General features: G+C 52.2%; 2 protein-coding genes across 3 annotated transcripts in view; one reads left to right on the forward strand and one right to left on the reverse strand.

Moving 5' to 3' along the window:
- The first annotated feature begins 274 nt into the window (after positions 1 to 274).
- KRTCAP3 (keratinocyte associated protein 3) lies at positions 275 to 12086 on the forward strand. Of its 2 annotated transcripts, none has more exons than XM_073557782.1 (7): positions 275 to 413; positions 4076 to 4260; positions 5170 to 5229; positions 5308 to 5508; positions 9740 to 9874; positions 10855 to 10946; positions 11898 to 12086. In XM_073557782.1, the coding sequence occupies exons 1-6, from the start codon at positions 374 to 376 to the stop codon at positions 10930 to 10932; spliced, it is 699 nt and encodes a 232-aa protein (XP_073413883.1). In that variant the 5' UTR covers positions 275 to 373; the 3' UTR covers positions 10933 to 10946; positions 11898 to 12086. The 2 variants fall into 2 exon arrangements, with proteins under 2 accessions (XP_073413883.1, XP_073413884.1); XM_073557783.1 differs by having other exon boundaries at positions 10861 to 10946.
- Positions 12087 to 12184: 98 nt separating this feature from the next.
- IFT172 (intraflagellar transport 172) overlaps positions 12185 to 17941 on the reverse strand; it is a 157000-nt gene continuing 151243 nt past the window's right edge. The window contains exons 43-48 of the mRNA XM_073557770.1: positions 17145 to 17240; positions 16967 to 17026; positions 16720 to 16818; positions 15823 to 15976; positions 12577 to 12668; positions 12185 to 12314 (exon numbers count right to left, since the gene is read on the reverse strand). Of these exons, the coding sequence (XP_073413871.1) occupies positions 12225 to 12314; positions 12577 to 12668; positions 15823 to 15976; positions 16720 to 16818; positions 16967 to 17026; positions 17145 to 17240 (591 nt within the window). The 3' untranslated portion in view covers positions 12185 to 12224. The remainder of the gene's footprint in view (positions 12315 to 12576; positions 12669 to 15822; positions 15977 to 16719; positions 16819 to 16966; positions 17027 to 17144; positions 17241 to 17941) is intronic.

Raw genomic sequence — 17941 nt, forward strand, 5'->3', positions numbered from 1 at the left:
TAACGTACGGGTCACATATAATATAATGTACGGGTCACATATAATATAACGTACGGGTCACATATAATATAACGTACGGGTCATATATAATGTAACGTACGGGTCATACATAATATAACGTACGGGTCACATATAATATAACGTACGGGTCATACATAATATAACGTACGGGTCACATATATAATATAACGTACAGGACGTGTATATCAGTGGCTGGAGCTGCACACATTGGGGATCAGGCGTCTTCTGGTGGAGCTGCCTCCACTCACCTGGGCTTCTGCCTGCACAGGTGAGATGTGCTGTGATGTCAGGGGGCGTGGCTTGCTAGGAGTCATGTGACCCCAGCTCAGGTGTGTTCCAGGTGAGAGGAGACATGGCGGTCGGCAGGAGTGAGGGGCAGCCGTGCAGCTTCAGTGAGTACAATCCCTCCAGTAACAGACAGGGAGGATGGTGAGGGCTACACTGCAGGACTAAGGGAGGCACGGGGCAAGGAGAGCGTTATAAGGGGGACGCCGGAGGACGTACTGACGGGAGGGGGAAACGGGGGGCGCCGGAGGACGTACTGACGGGAGGGGGAAACGGGGGGCGCCGGAGGACGTACTGACGGGAGGGGGAAACGGGGGGCGCCGGAGGACGTACTGACGGGAGGGGGAAACGGGGGGCGCCGGAGGACGTACTGACGGGAGGGGGGAACGGGGGGCGCCGGAGGACGTACTGACGGGAGGGGGAAACGGGGGGCGCCGGAGGACGTACTGACGGGAGGGGGAAACGGGGGGCGCCGGAGGACGTACTGACGGGAAGGGGAAACGGGGGGCGCCGGAGGACGTACTGACGGGAGGGGGAAACGGGGGGCGCCGGAGGACGTACTGACGGGAGGGGGAAACGGGGGGCGCCGGAGGACGTACTGACGGGAGGGGGAAACGGGGGGCGCCGGAGGACGTACTGACGGGAGGGGGAAACGGGGGGCGCCGGAGGACGTACTGACGGGAGGGGGAAACGGGGGGCGCCGGAGGACGTACTGACGGGAGGGGGGAACGGGGGGCGCCGGAGGACGTACTGACGGGAGGGGGGAACGGGGGGCGCCGGAGGACGTACTGACGGGAGGGGGAAACGGGGGGCGCCGGAGGACGTACTGACGGGAGGGGGAAACGGGGGGGCGCCGGAGGACGTACTGACGGGAGGGGGGAACGGGGGGCGCCGGAGGACGTACTGACGGGAAGGGGAAACGGGGGGCGCCGGAGGACGTACTGACGGGAGGGGGAAACGGGGGGCGCCGGAGGACGTACTGACGGGAAGGGGAAACGGGGGGCGCCGGAGGACGTACTGACGGGAAGGGGAAACGGGGGGCGCCGGAGGACGTACTGACGGGAAGGGGAAACGGGGGGCGCCGGAGGACGTACTGACGGGAGGGGGAAACGGGGGGCGCCGGAGGACGTACTGACGGGAGGGGGAAATGGGGCGACGTGATAGTGGGGTAGTGATAATAGAATAGTGGGCGCACACCTATCAATCAATGAAGTAAACATATGTAAATGGAGGGCAGAACCTGTTCTCCATACAAACCTGTGAGAAAAGCCGAGAGCAGTAATGTTGTGCCCGACCACAATGTAAACTAGAAAAACCTTTATTGCCCCGCAAACACGACCGAACATTAGAACTATGGACACCCAGCAATCTACAGCCCCCAGTATGAGTCATCTGTGGATAATCCACCATCAGTAAGAATGACAGCTGAGCTCCGTAATACACGAGGCCCATGTGGAAATCCGCACATAGTGGAAAGAAAAAAAAATTGTCGTCTTCATATCTGCGAACCAGGTGACAATGCGGAGTCCTGACAGTGATGACACATTACAGCAATAACACCAAGCTCTGTGGCCGCCTGTGGACTGCAGGTTCCATGGTGGTGATAACCTGTAGTGATATCAGCAGAAGGCCAGCAATTATATAGATAAAATGAGCCAATATATAAGCACCCCCCCAAAGAGCATGAGAGTCTCTGCATTCCCAAGAGGACAGAGGCATCCCGCCTGGTGAATGAAAGAGGCATCATAGCCGTGAGGAGGAGGATCCCAGCCACGAGAGTCGCTTAGAATAAAACCACAATAAGAGGGGGGTGTGGAGAGACCCCACGCGTATCGTGGCTCTCCTTCCTCAGCACAGCGGTACGCGTGGGGTCTCTCCACACCCCCGTCTTATTGTGGAGGAGCCTGCACTCCGCCGCGCCACAGAGCTTGGCGTTATTGCTGTAATGTGTCATCACTGTCAGGACTCCGCACTGACACCGCAGATATGAAGATCACATTTTTTTTCTTTGCACTATGTGCGGATTTCCACATGGGCCTCGTGTATTACGGAGCTCAGCTGTCATTGTTACTGATGGCGGATTTTCCACAGATGACTCACACTGGGGGCTGTAGATTGCTGTGTCCATATTTCTAATGTTCGGTCGTGTTTGCGGGGCAATAAAGGTTTTTCTAGTTTACATTGTGGTCGGGCACAACATTACTGCTCTCGAGTGGTGGTGGATGCTAGAGGAGCCCTCAGAGGTCTGGAGTCACCCGAGTACACAAGTGCCCAGATGTGAGTGGCCACAGAGGAGCACAAGTTGTCACCGGCTCTTCACGGGCGTCCACTATACCAGAATATGGCGGCCGGCCGGGACCAGGCATTGGGAGCTGCGGCCAAAGCTCGGGGGGGTCCCTGCATTACACAGCTCAATCCTCGTTTCTTCAAACCCCCATTGCGTTATTGTAGGCGGCGCTGGCCAGAGGGGGAATCTCCTGTGATAATACTGGTTCCTAGAGCTACACCTCCATATACCACAGCATCTCTATGTGCCTGTATCAGAGACAGAAAAGGAAGATCTTTTTTTTTTTTTTTTTTTTTTTTCTTCCTATAAAATTCTAGTAAGACCATTACAATAATGACATTCTTACAGCACTCTTTATTTTAATAAACCTCACAAATCAGCAGATAACTTATTTGTGCCCCTTCAATTGTAACGACCGGCACCACAAAGCGATCAGACTTATGGCGCTCGGCGGAGATTCCGCCTCCATTAAACGCTGAGGCCGCGCTCTCCAGGTGTCTGCACCACACAATAATAATCCTCTCTGGTTATTGCGTTTCTGTTTTTTCCTTTTCCTCTTATTCGATGCCTTTTTGGTGCAGATGTGAAGCCACATTTTTAATTTTTTTTTTTTTTTTACCGAAAAGCTTTGATTCTGCAATTAAAAATGCAGCTTTTTTCCCCTTTGCCAGAACGGCAGGGTTCTGCGGCGTCTTGTCAGGGTTCTGCGGGCCCAGGGTTCATGAAGTCACATCCGCTTTGCTTGTACATTTAGGTCGTGATGTGATTTCATGCAATCTTCACTCTCGGTGGTTTTGGCGCCAAATATTTTTCTCTAGAAGCTTCCATGTCTGGGGGGAAAAGCTACAACAACCAGTGAAGTGGATGGAGTTTGGTGCAGATCCTGCAGGAAAACAAACCCCAGGATTTCTGCAATGTGTGGCCTCGGGCTGGTCCGTAGTTACATCAGTATTTGTAAGCCAGAAGGTGTTCACGTCTCTACACGAGGCCTGCAGGTCGGGGGGGGTCACTAACATGATGGAGAATATGTGACTTGGGGTCTCTATAACTCCCTCCAATGTAGTATGGTATGGGGGGCGCGTGCTGTCCATATAGAACACTACACTTGTTGGGTCGGGCTCACTCCTCAGCTCACTGCTCATGTTGCCGCCTCCAGTACCCTGGCCCTGAAGTTGGACTCCTGAATTACATAATGGCGCCCATGAGTGGAGTGAGGCCCCTCTTTGCTCCCATCCCATGTCCTGTGCCGTCGGCGGTGTATATCATCTGCATACACATACTATAAGGTTTGGTTTTCCTACAGGGTCTCCGGCCCCACTGTCCTGCTTCTCACTATCGGGGGGGGGGGGGGGGAGCAGCATTAATGATCTCAGCTCTGCAGCCATTGGATGTCCTACTCTCTTATGGATAATCCTTGTTACGGGGCAGCTCTTTCCCATCAGGCGGCCTGAGACTTGTGGTTCTTCTCTCCCTGTACATTAGATGTGGTGAAGGGCCCTCGGCACTTGATGCGGACTGGGATCGCGCTGATTTTCATCGGCCATGTCAATTTCATCTTGGGCGCTATCGTTCATGGTACTGTGCTGCGGCATGTGGCGAACCCAGAGAAGAGGGTGAGCCCCGAATACTGCGCCGCCAACATCATCTCTGTGGTGTCCGGGCTGCTGGTGAGTAGCTGCTGACGTGCAAGGTGAAGAGCGCCCCCTCTGGAGTACAGTGCACAAGCCATAGACAGGTGTGGAGGGGGGTGAGGGCCGCGCAAGAAGCTCCGTACACAGAAGTTGTAATGGGCGATTGTCATCATTTCACCAAGGACAAATGTGAATCTTGGCGGCATCTGGCGGCGGCTGTCTCCTCTGTTGGTGGCATCTGGCGGCGGCCCGTCACCTGTTACTTGTGCACGGTCTGTCAGCGTCAAACACAGAAGATCTGGGGGAAGTTCTCCAACATGTTTGCAACAACCTGTGCACAGGCGGGGGGAGGTCGCCGGACACTGATGGCGGGGGGAGGTCGCCGGACACTGATGGCGGGGGGAGGTCGCCGGACACTGATGGCGGGGGGAGGTCGCCGGACACTGATGGCGGGGGGAGGTCGCCGGACACTGATGGCGGGGGGAGGTCGCCGGACACTGATGAGGGTTTACATTTCCTTTCTTCAGTCACTTATAAGGGTTAGTTTATTTTAGCATAATACAATTATGTCCTCCGCCTCTTGCTTTGCATTTTCTCTACACCTAAGACTTGCACAGCACTGTATGTGGGGGCCCTATACTCAGTGCAGGTCGGCTCTAGGTGGTGCACGTCATTATTCCAGAAGTCTTAGGCCACATGCGCACATCCAGTATTTGGGGAGTTTTTTACCCCAGTATTGGTAAGCCTAAACCAGGAGTGGGTGAAAAATGCAGAAATGGTGCAAATGTTTCTATTCTGCTTTTCCTCTGACCGTTCCACTCCTGGTTTTGGCTTACAGATAGAGGTAAAAAACTGACCAAATACTGAACGTGTGCACATGGCCTTACAGTTTAGTATTTTTCCTCTCTCCCCCTATCCTTCTCATATTCGTACATATTTCTGCAGAGCATCACAACAGGAATCTGCGCCATCCTCGCCTCCCGCAACCTGGGCTGTGCCAGAATCGTGAGTCTCCTCCATGACTGTCTATACATTGCTGCGGACACTTGCCGCCAGTCTAATGATCGCTCTGTCTGTCTGCAGCACTGGTCACTCCTGGTCCTCGCCCTGCTGAACTCCCTGCTCTCCGCAGCTTGTTTCGTGGGTCTGGTCCTGTCTGTCTCATTGACCGTTGCAAATGGAGGCAAGAACCTGATCTCGGGTTGTAACACAACGGTTCTCCCTGCAGACACCCGCTCCGTCATCATGAGCAACGAGTGCCCCTTCGACACCACACGGATATATGTAAGTGCACTGTACCTGCAGTCAACGCCTCTCTATATGTAGCGGTATTCTCTAGTGATAGGCAGTGTCCTCAGTGATGTCACCGCTGATCTCTAGTGATGGATAGGAGACATTCTCAGTGATGTCACCGCTGATCTCTAGTGATGGATAGGAGGCATTCTCAGTGATGTCACCGCTGATCTCTAGTGATGGATAGGAGACATTCTCAGTGATGTCACCGCTGATCTCTAGTGATGGATAGGAGGCATTCTCAGTGATGTCACCGCTGATCTCTAGTGATGGATAGGAGACATTCTCAGTGATGTCACCTCTGATCTCTAGTGATGGATAGGAGACATTCTCAGTGATGTCATCTCTGATCTCTAGTGATAGGCGGTGTCCTCAGTGATGTCACCGCTGATCTCTAGTGATGGATAGGAGACATTCTCAGTGATGTCATCTCTGATCTCTAGTGATAGGCGGTGTCCTCAGTGATGTCACCGCTGATCTCTAGTGATGGATAGGAGACATTCTCAGTGATGTCACCGCTGATCTCTGGTGATAGGAGGCATTCTCAGTGATGTCACCGCTGATCTCTAGTGATGGATAGGAGACATTCTCAGTGATGTCACCTCTGATCTCTAGTGATGGATAGGAGGCATTCTCAGTGATGTCACCACTGATCTCTAGTGATGGATAGGAGGCATTCTCAGTGATGTCACCTCTGATCTCTGGTGATGGATAGGAGACATTCTCAGTGATGTCACCTCTGATCTCTAGTGATGGATAGGAGACATTCTCAGTGATGTCACCACTGATCTCTAGTGATGGATAGGAGGCATTCTCAGTGATGTCACCGCTGATCTCTAGTGATAGGCGGTGTCCTCAGTGATGTCACCTCTGATCTCTAGTGATGGTTAGGAGACATTCTCAGTGATGTCACCGCTGATCTCTGGTGATGGATAGGAGGCATTCTCAGTGATGTCACCTCTGATCTCTAGTGATGGATAGGAGGCATTCTCAGTGATGTCACCGCTGATCTCTGGTGATGGATAGGAGGCATTCTCAGTGATGTCACCGCTGATCTCTAGTGATGGATAGGAGGCATTCTCAGTGATGTCACCTCTGATCTCTAGTGATAGGCGGTGTCCTCAGTGATGTCACCACTGATCTCTAGTGATGGATAGGAGACATTCTCAGTGATGTCACCTGATCTCTGGTGATGGATAGGAGACATTCTCAGTGATGTCACCACTGATCTCTAGTGATAGGCGGTGTCCTCAGTGATGTCACCGCTGATCTCTAGTGATGGATAGGAGACATTCTCAGTGATGTCACCGCTGATCTCTAGTGATGGATAGGAGGCATTCTCAGTGATGTCACCACTGATCTCTAGTGATAGGCGGTGTCCTCAGTGATGTCACCTCTGATCTCTAGTGATGGATAGGAGACATTCTCAGTGATGTCACCTGATCTCTGGTGATGGATAGGAGACATTCTCAGTGATGTCACCACTGATCTCTAGTGATGGATAGGAGGCATTCTCAGTGATGTCACCACTGATCTCTAGTGATAGGCGGTGTCCTCAGTGATGTCACCTCTGATCTCTAGTGATGGATAGGAGACATTCTCAGTGATGTCACCTGATCTCTGGTGATGGATAGGAGACATTCTCAGTGATGTCACCACTGATCTCTAGTGATAGGCGGTGTCCTCAGTGATGTCACCTCTGATCTCTAGTGATGGATAGGAGACATTCTCAGTGATGTCACCACTGATCTCTAGTGATGGATAGGAGACATTCTCAGTGATGTCACCACTGATCTCTAGTGATGGATAGGAGACATTCTCAGTGATGTCACCACTGATCTCTAGTGATGGATAGGAGACATTCTCAGTGATGTCACCACTGATCTCTAGTGATGGATAGGAGACATTCTCAGTGATGTCACCACTGATCTCTAGTGATGGATAGGAGACATTCTCAGTGATGTCACCACTGATCTCTAGTGATGGATAGGAGGCATTCTCAGTGATGTCACCACTGATCTCTAGTGATAGGCGGTGTCCTCAGTGATGTCACCTCTGATCTCTAGTGATGGATAGGAGACATTCTCAGTGATGTCACCTGATCTCTGGTGATGGATAGGAGACATTCTCAGTGATGTCACCACTGATCTCTAGTGATAGGCGGTGTCCTCAGTGATGTCACCTCTGATCTCTAGTGATGGATAGGAGACATTCTCAGTGATGTCACCGCTGATCTCTAGTGATGGATAGGAGACATTCTCAGTGATGTCACCTCTGATCTCTAGTGATGGATAGGAGACATTCTCAGTGATGTCACCACTGATCTCTAGTGATGGATAGGAGACATTCTCAGTGATGTCACCACTGATCTCTAGTGATGGATAGGAGACATTCTCAGTGATGTCACCACTGATCTCTAGTGATGGATAGGAGACATTCTCAGTGATGTCACCACTGATCTCTAGTGATGGATAGGAGACATTCTCAGTGATGTCACCACTGATCTCTAGTGATGGATAGGAGACATTCTCAGTGATGTCACCGCTGATCTGTAGTGATGGATAGGAGACATTCTCAGTGATGTCACCGCTGATCTGTAGTGATGGATAGGAGACATTCTCAGTGATGTCACCTCTGATCTCTAGTGATGGATAGGAGACATTCTCAGTGATGTCACCGCTGATCTGTAGTGATGGATAGGAGACATTCTCAGTGATGTCACCTCTGATCTCTAGTGATGGATAGGAGACATTCTCAGTGATGTCACCGCTGATCTGTAGTGATGGATAGGAGACATTCTCAGTGATGTCACCTCTGATCTCTAGTGATGGATAGGAGGCATTCTCAGTGATGTCACCGCTGATCTGTAGTGATGGATAGGAGACATTCTCAGTGATGTCACCACTGATCTCTAGTGATGGATAGGAGGCATTCTCAGTGATGTCACCGCTGATCTCTAGTGATGGATAGGAGACATTCTCAGTGATGTCACCTCCAATCTCTAGTGATGGATAGGAGACATTCTCAGTGATGTCACCGCTGATCTCTAGTGATGGATAGGAGACATTCTCAGTGATGTCACCACTGATCTCTAGTGATGGATAGGAGACATTCTCAGTGATGTCACCTGATCTCTGGTGATGGATAGGAGACATTCTCAGTGATGTCACCTCTGATCTCTAGTGATAGGCGGTGTCCTCAGTGATGTCACCGCTGATCTCTGGTGATGGATAGGAGGCATTCTCAGTGATGTCACCGCTGATCTCTAGTGATGGATAGGAGGCATTCTCAGTGATGTCACCGCTGATCTCTAGTGATGGATAGGAGGCATTCTCAGTGATGTCACCTCTGATCTCTGGTGATGGATAGGAGGCATTCTCAGTGATGTCACCGCTGATCTCTAGTGATGGATAGGAGACATTCTCAGTGATGTCACCGCTGATCTCTAGTGATGGTTAGGAGGCATTCTCAGTGATGTCACCTCTGATCTCTAGTGATGGATAGGAGACATTCTCAGTGATGTCACCACTGATCTCTAGTGATGGATAGGAGACATTCTCAGTGATGTCACCGCTGATCTCTAGTGATGGATAGGAGACATTCTCAGTGATGTCACCTCTGATCTCTGGTGATGGATAGGAGGCATTCTCAGTGATGTCACCGCTGATCTCTAGTGATGGATAGGAGGCATTCTCAGTGATGTCACCGCTGATCTCTAGTGATGGATAGGAGGCATTCTCAGTGATGTCACCGCTGATCTCTAGTGATGGATAGGAGGCATTCTCAGTGATGTCACCGCTGATCTCTAGTGATGGATAGGAGACATTCTCAGTGATGTCACCTCTGATCTCTGGTGATGGATAGGAGGCATTCTCAGTGATGTCACCGCTGATCTCTAGTGATGGATAGGAGACATTCTCAGTGATGTCACCGCTGATCTCTGGTGATGGATAGGAGGCATTCTCAGTGATGTCACCGCTGATCTCTAGTGATGGTTAGGCAGCCAACACTGAGTGACTCCTGTCCATCCAAAGATCAGCAGTGCCACTATATACAATGCTGCCTAACACTTTCTTGCTCCTCTTTCAAGGTGGGGCTGTCACTATAGTGGGTTACATCACTAAAGACCAGTGATGGTTTTGGGCCACATAATTGCTCCTCCTGGTGTGGACCTGATAATTTTTTTTTAGCTTTCTGTGACCACCATGTCTTCTCTGTACAGGACACCACGCTGGCTCTCTGGATCCCCTCCATGTTCCTGTCTGCGGTGGAGGCTGCGCTTTCAATACGCTGTTGTGTGGTGGCATTTATCCTCCGAGGGATCGGTCCTTGTGGAGAGACTTATCTGAAGCAGAAAGTAAGTTGGTTCCGGGGTCCATCAGCTAGCCCCAGTAGAATACTCTGTGTAATAGCCTGCTCTCCGCCTTGGCTGTATCTCATGTAGTTACCTTAGTGCCATTCTCTGGCAGCCCTGGGGGTGAGAGGGCGCCAGATGTGGTGGGACATGTCTCACATGGGGTTATTCTAGCACCTTTTTCTGGCAGCACTGGAGTTGAGGGGGCACCAGATGTCATGGTCGTGGGGCATGCCTCACATGGGGTTACTCTAGCGCCATTCTGTCAGCACTGGGGGTGAGAGGGCGCCAGATGTGGTGGGACATGCCTCACTTGGGGTTATCCTAGCGCCATTCTCTGTCAGCACTGGGGTTGAGGGGGCACCAGATGTCATGGTTGTGGGGCATGTCTCACATGGGGTTAGCCTAGCGCCATTCTCTGTCAGCACTGGGGTTGAGGGGGCACCAGATGTCATGGTTGTGGGGCTTGTCTCACATGGGGTTAGCCTAGCGCCATTCTGTCAGCACTGGGGGTGAGAGGGCGCCAGATGTGGTGGGACATGCCTCACTTGGGGTTATCCTAGCGCCATTCTCTGTCAGCACTGGGGTTGAGGGGGCACCAGATGTCATGGTTGTGGGGCATGTCTCACATGGGGTTAGCCTAGCGCCATTCTGTCAGCACTGGGGGTGAGGGGGCGCCAGATGTGGTGGGACATGCCTCACTTGGGGTTATCCTAGCACTATTCTCAGAGGCTGGGTGAGGGGGCACCAGATGTGGTGGTCGTGGGGATGCCCTAGCACTATTTTTGGAGGTTGTGGCCAGATGTGTGGGAGGCAGGCAGGAACATGCAGCCGGACTTCAGGGTGGATTTACTCCAGAGCTGTCATCAGATTCCTGCTAATCCAGTTCTGACAGAATTACTGTAAAGGGTGTAATGTGAGGTTGGTTCCTGCACGTTACCGGGGCCCATACGTCGGCTTGTGCTAACAGGACTATGTCTCAGCTACAGGAGCAGGCAGCCGAGAGTGAGCGGCTGGAGGATGCAGTGAGGCCGGAAACCCACCAGCTGATCGAGGCATAGGTGTCACCCTGGAGGTGAGTGTCCCTGGTGGAGGCCACTGGTTGGGGAGAACCGCAGTATTGCTACTCATTCCCTGGGTATGGGGCCTGCACGTGTTGGGGGAGAGGGCATCTCCAGGTGATGGGAGCATGTCAGTGTGGGCGCCTCGGTTTGCCCGTGGGGCTTGTTGGCTGTGAGGGTGTCCTGTCAGGGAGGATCGCTGAGGGGTCATGTCAGTGTGGGCGCCTCGGTTTGCCCCTGTGGGGCTTGTTGGCTGTGGGGGTGTCCTGTCAGGGAGGATCGCTGAGGGGTCATGTCAGTGTGGGCGCCTCGGTTTGCCCCTGTGGGGCTTGTTGGCTGTGGGGGTGTCCTGTCAGGGAGGATCACTGAGGGGTCATGTCAGTGGTGGTGCTTCGCATTGCCGCGATGGGGCTTGTTGGCTGTGGGGGTGTCCTGTTGGGGAGGATCGCTGAGGGGGCATGTCAGTGGGGGTGCTTCGCATTGCCGCGATGGGGCTTGTTGGCTGTGGGGGTCTCCTGTCAGGGAGGATCACTGAGGGGTCATGTCAGTGGGGGTGCTTCGCATTGCCGCGATGGGGCTTGTTGGCTGTGGGGGTCTCCTGTCAGGGAGGATCACTGAGGGGTCATGTCAGTGGGGGTGCTTCGTATTGCCGCGATGGGGCTTGTTGGCTGTGGGGGTGTCCTGTTGGGGAGGATCGCATGTCAGTAGGGGGCCTTCGGATTGCCGCAATGGGGCTTTTTGGCTGAGGGGGTGTCCTGTCGGGGAGGATCGCTGAGGGGGCATGTCAGTGGGGGCACTTCGGATTTCCGCGATGGGGCTTGTTGGCTATGGGGGTCACCTGTCAGGGAGGATTGCTGGGGGGAGGGGTTGTCAGTGGGGGCGCTTTGGATTGCCCTGGTGGGGCTTGTTGGCTGTGGGGGTGTCCTGTCGGGGAGGATCGCTGATCTTCTTACATTATATTACAGGTGTGCTGCTCTGGGAGTCGGGATGGGCTGGATGCACGCACTGAGCTGGCGTTTCCGGTGGTGCAGGAGGTCCTCTACCGCATGGCCTCTTGTTTGGTGTCACTCGTGGTTTTATTAGCTGTTTTATTTGCTGTACATTCTCATGTTCTGTATTTTTCTGATATTTTGTGAATAAATCTGACTTTCTTATGTCCGGCTCTTCAGTGTTCCTATAACAGGGGAGGAGTTAGGACACACATCTACCTGCCCTGGGTGGGAGTCACAGATAAGGACGACATGACACGGGGACAAATCTACAGCATTTTATTACAGACTGGGCCGCTCGCCTCACTGGAAGGAAAAGCTGGTGTTGGGGGGCGCTCCACACCACCGACTGATGAACCTCAGCACATCCTGGCACTCAGGGCTGTGGCTGGTCTGGGGGCGGCAGAAAATGGGTTATAGGATCAGGCAAAAACTGCGGTATAAAAAGGCAGATACGGGGAGCAAGTACTAAATGTGGGAGGACAGGTGTCAGCGGAGGTGAGGCAGAGGTGCAAGATATGGGGGAGGGGGATAGGCAGAGGTGCAAGATATGGGGGAGGGGGATAGGCAGAGGTGCAAGATATGGGGGAGGGGGATAGGCAGAGGTGCAAGATATGGGGGACAGGAATGTCAGCGGGATGGGAGCGGCACACACCTTAATGGCCATGAGCAGTCTGTTCCAGTCTTCCTTGTTTGCCGCTTTGCCCGGATGTGTGAACTCGATCTTGTTCCTGAGGACGGGGTACCCTGCAGGGAGATGCTCTGTCAGCCATTTACTAGGTCAGGTGGGGGGTTGCCCACATGCGGCCTGTTCTCTGCATTGCTGGAGGCTTGCTGACACTTGTGGTGTGTATCACCTTCGGCTGAGATTCCAGTGTCGTATGAGTGTGAGCAGATACAGTTTCCCCCTCTGGATTCTATGATTTTGTGTATTGGGACAAAATAAAGTGTGGACGTACAATCTCCAGAAAAGTGATGTCTCATTAACAAAAAAATAGGCAAAAATGCAGGAGCAGAGTGTGATAAGTAAGTACACCCCATGAATCGGCAGCTTTCAGGAGCCTTTTAGCAGCAGTAGCCATTTTCTGGATGACCCTCAGTCTCGTCGCTCTTCAGCTCGTTGTGGTCGGTTGTTTCTGCATCGGTCTCTTATGGTCTGGCCGTGGTTGTTCTGTTGGCCTGAGGTCTGGACTTTGGGCCGATGCAGCAATGTGATTTCTTTTCTTTTTCAGGCTTTCTGATCATCATGTTTGTTTGTTGGAGGTTGGTCTATTTTAGTCGCCTTTTAGTCCTAGGTCCGATCCAGTGTCCGGCAGTTCATGGTGTCATCGTTCTTCTCCTCTACAGCAAAAGCCGCTATGAGCAGATGCCAGCAGTGACCGGACAATGCCTGCTCCGCTCTAACCACCCCAGCTGAACATATACGTCCTGGGTTATTATATTAGGAGGTATACCACCAGGAGTGAGAAAGAGACCATGAGCCATCTTCTGAAGAACGAAGAGTGGTGGATGAGGTCCAGCTGCGCCATGTTACTGAGTGCAGGGAGGTCGTCTCCACAGCCGTAATGGCTATGCCAAGTGGTGGAGAGTAAGCACCTCACAGACCGCTGGGACTAAGCCACTCATCAGCATCCGCAGGACGGTGATGCTCGCCCACCATCCATGACTCCTCGGTGGGTGAGTACACCATGGAGGATGGCATCTCACAGACACAAATGTGGCTTGTTTCCTTTGCAATTCAGCCTGGAATTAGGAAGACTGAAGTGTTTTCACAGCATATTTCCCCCTCTCTGGCGAGCTGTAGGGGGAAACCCCGGCACTGTTCCAGAGCTGGTTGGCATGTGATGAACGGAATATTCCTTTGCACCGCTTCTCTGTGAAATCCCCCAGGTTTGGGTCTCCTCTGCTCCTTCTGGTGGTGTTCAGTCGTCCCATTTCTGATGACAGAGGTCTAAGGTTTTTCTCCATATATTTCCAGTGCTGTGGTGTGGGGTTGACGGGCGCGCTTCAGCTGATCTCTCCCTTTTTTGGACATTGTGCTGTAATGGACCCAAGTCCCAACCAAGTTGTCTATTTTACCTGTGAGAGAAGATTTGCCGGTGGAGGACCGTTGCACTGAGACCAGGTGTAGAGAAGGTTCTGGCTCCTGAGAGGCGTCCTTCTTGTCAGGTCCATTACCCTCTCTGGCAGAAGCGGACGTCTGTGAGTAGAGCTGATGTCTGCTGTATGTCAGGCACATCTAGCCATCAGACCGCTCGATGGATGAATTCCTCATTGATCAGAATAATCTGCATTAAGGGAATGACGCTGTGCAGTAGGAGCGGCGGAGCATGATATGGTACGTTACTAGGATTGGATTTGATTGATCAGATTGGATTTGAATCCAGGATCTCAGAGCTGCAAAGCACCAATGCTAACCACTGAGCCACCCTGCTGCAGGTACCAGTGGGTACTTCTAGGGATCTTCATCCCTCATGTTCTCTTCCAATTAACCTACTCCATTATTAAACCCTTAGATATTACAGTGACATTTCTGGGCGCACTATTCTTCTGCACTTTAGGTCTGTGCCTTCATTATTTAGTCATCTTGTGACTCTGGACATTATAGACCTGCAGTAATATATATATTATTGTTATTCTGCATCTTTTGCACTGTGTGTAAGTGATATCTACCACACCTCACTTCACAATCTGAGGGTTTTCTCCGCACGGATCTGTGCCACCAGGGTTGTGTTGTCTGCTCTCGGCACGGTTCTTTACTCTTTTTCCTTTACGGTTGTTGTAGCCGTTACACCTGGATCTGTTTTATTATGGGGTTCATTGTATGACTGCATCATCTATGGGGAGCTTTGTCTGAGAGCAGGTTTTTTGTTTTTTTTGTTCTTACCGTTGTCCATGTTACCCAGTAGATGTCTGTAGACTTGTTGATAAGTTGGGTGTGCTCATCAATATGTGGTGCCTTTTTCTTGCTGTTGTATGCCACCGTGGTACCCTGGCCCAATGACTTCCGCATAGTATTAATGGGGCCCCAGTAGTCGCACCTTGTGTCGTCAAGCCTCTGATGCGTTACATAATCCAGATTACCCCGTTATGTGATGGTGGATCCTATCACAGGACCTTTGCCTCTAGGTCCGCCTGTCCTGGTCGCAGCATCTGTGATAGGATGGGAAGTACCATGCCTACACCACCAGCAGATCCAGTAAACCAGGGGTGTCTAAGAGGAGGAGTTGTGCTAGGCGAGCTGACTTTGCTCCAGGCCCCAGGGTCGGAGGTAAGTAGTGGTCCTACAGAACAGGTCCCGCTCCGCATGGGCCACCGGCACTGTGTTGGGACAATCTGGTCCGGAGATTCCTCACAAGTTTCCCCGCTGTGTTGCCGATGCAAGCCGAATGGTTATTACGCAGGAGGCTGGGTTCAGGGCATCTGCACCACTCCGTTTGTAGAGATTGAGGCAGCTGGTGTCTTGATTCTTCACAATTTCTCGGAGCAGAACACGGTCTGACATTACGGTGAATTTGGTCACAGTGGATTTGCTAGACATCCACTTCAGGGACTGATGGGCGGCAAGATCAGGGCTATAGTCTTTCCTCCTTACCACTGGGCGATGCACTTGCCTGCCCCTTGTACGTGTTCACACTTGCCATCTGTCTGATATTTACCCTCTTCATTTCTCTAGATGCTGTAAGGGTGTACTTAATTTTTGACACATAGCTTCTGCATTTTGGCCAAGATGTAATTTATCATGTGCTGTTACTCACTGAGGCTTGTACTTGCCTCATTTTCAGACCTGCTGGATGTAGCTGCTACGGCTGCAGTCTGATCCACACAGCTCAGTGTCAGGAGGGAGGCGTTCTCAGCGGTCATGTGGGAGGGACAGGTATCTAATGACTGCTCCCCTCACCTGTGATCACACAGGGCAGAGACCGGATCCCACTGTTTGCAGCCACCAATGAAGCCTCGTAAACGCCCCTCTCATCAACCGGGAGGACTTGCTCCACTCGTTGGTCCATGGAGACGGCCAGCACCCATTCTCTCACCTCCTCTCGCTTCTCCACCTGCAAAGAAGATACAGTGATACAGAGAAGGAGCAAGGTGGAGATGAGACATTGTAGCAGGACAAGGTCACCAAGCAGAAGTGGAAATGGGCCACATAGTAGGACGGAGTCACCGGGGTGAAGTAAGAGATGGCAGTGTAAAAGGACGGAGTCACTGGGGTGAGGCAAGAGACGGGCCATGTAGGAGGACAGGGTCACCGCGTCAGGGAAGAGACGGGCTGTATAGAAAAGATATCCGGATAAGATAAAGATGACCGTGGAGGAGGACAGGGACTTCCGGATGAGGTGTACCGGGTCATGTAGGAGGACAGGAACATCTGGGAGCTGTGTAGATGAGCCTTAAAGGACACAAACACCAGGCTGCCTTGGAAAAGGGCTGTTCAGGAGGACAGGGACATCAGTGTGAGGTGGAGATGGGCCATGTAGAAAAGACAGCTGGATAAAGTGGAGACAGGTTGAGTAGGACAGGGACACCAGGGTGAGGTACAGAGGGCTGTCTAAAAGAAACTTCCAGATGAGGCGGAGATGAGCCACACAGCAAGATGGGACACGTAGGACAGACGCATCCAGATGAGGTGTAAACGGGTCGGGAAGGACAGTAACACAGCAGGGTGAGGTGGAGATGGGCCATGTAGAAAAAAAACTTCTAGATGAGGTGAAGACGGGCAGTGAAGGAGGACTGGAACATGAGAGTGAGATGGAGAAGACGGACCGTCTACAGCGGCAGGATGAGAAGCTCTCACCGGAACGTGCTGCTTTGCAGGAAGAGGAACTTCAAAGGGAATATCCGTGGACTGAAAATCTGAGTGGTCGAGGGCGTCCAGATTCCCCTCCTCGATGGCCTGCGGAGGATACAAGGTGACAGCGCATGTATTGTAATAGTATGAATGCCTCCATGACACGCTATACTAGGAGCCAGCACACTTTCCTTCCCGGCCTCAGCAGGCAGGTGGCTCGGTACTTGGATGACAACATGTGGTTATCACTTACGTCTACCAGATCCAAAAACCTGTTCAAAAAGATGAAAGCCGAGTTCTCCCATCCCATTGCCTGCAAGAAAAAATATAAAGAAGATGGAGACACAAAGACTCTGAGGCAGAGAACGTGTCATATGTAGTCATAACAAGCTGTCCGCGCCAAGGCATGGAGGAGAGCGGACAGATATTACCTTAGCGGCCAGTCCAGCCTCGTAGAAAGCCTTGTCTGCAGGGAGGAGATCTGTGTGACGCAGCAAGGAGATGCACAGCTTAGCGGCTACCACGTCCTGACATTGGGGGAAATGTACTATATGAACACCACGGCACAAAAATAACAAACATCATTTATTGATGCAGCAAAATAACACGTACATGAAAACAGGACAATGTCTTGGTCAGAAAGAGCTTTATCAGGGGAAAACTTAGAGACCGCTACATGGGAAAAACGCGACAAAGATGGAGCGTGGGGAAAGGGAGCATGAGCGCAGGAGGAAACCCGAGGGGATAGTGTGGTGCTAGGAGGGGAGCGTGGGGGAAGGAGGGGAGCAGGACCACAATGAGAAAAAGAGACTGTGGAAAGGGAAAAAACTGGGAACCGGAGAGTGGGAAAGTAGGAACCTGGGGAGGGAGAGTGGGGAAATAAGGAAACCGGGGGGGGGGGCAGCAGGGGAAGGAGGAAATTGGGGAAGGGAGGAGGAAACCAGGGACCACAATGGGGAAAGAAGGAAACCGGGAAGGAGAGAGGGAGAAAGGGAGCACAGAGGGATGAAGGTGTGGAGCAGGAGTCCAGAATGGGAAAAGGACCGGGGGGAAGGGGAAGTGAGAAAACTGGGAAAGGTAGAGTGGGGAAACAAGGACACTGGGGGAGGGAGAATGGGGAAAGGACTGCAGAGGAGAAGGAAACCAGGGACCACAATGGGGAAGCTGGAAAAGGAATTAAACCGTGGAGGATAGAGGGAGAGTAGGGAGGACACTGGGGAAGTGAGAG

The sequence above is a fragment of the Dendrobates tinctorius genome, unplaced genomic scaffold (genome assembly GCF_039654945.1).
Source record: "Dendrobates tinctorius isolate UK_male_01 unplaced genomic scaffold, ASM3965494v1 ptg000251l, whole genome shotgun sequence".
In the NCBI taxonomy this organism is placed as follows: Eukaryota; Metazoa; Chordata; class Amphibia; order Anura; family Dendrobatidae; genus Dendrobates; species Dendrobates tinctorius.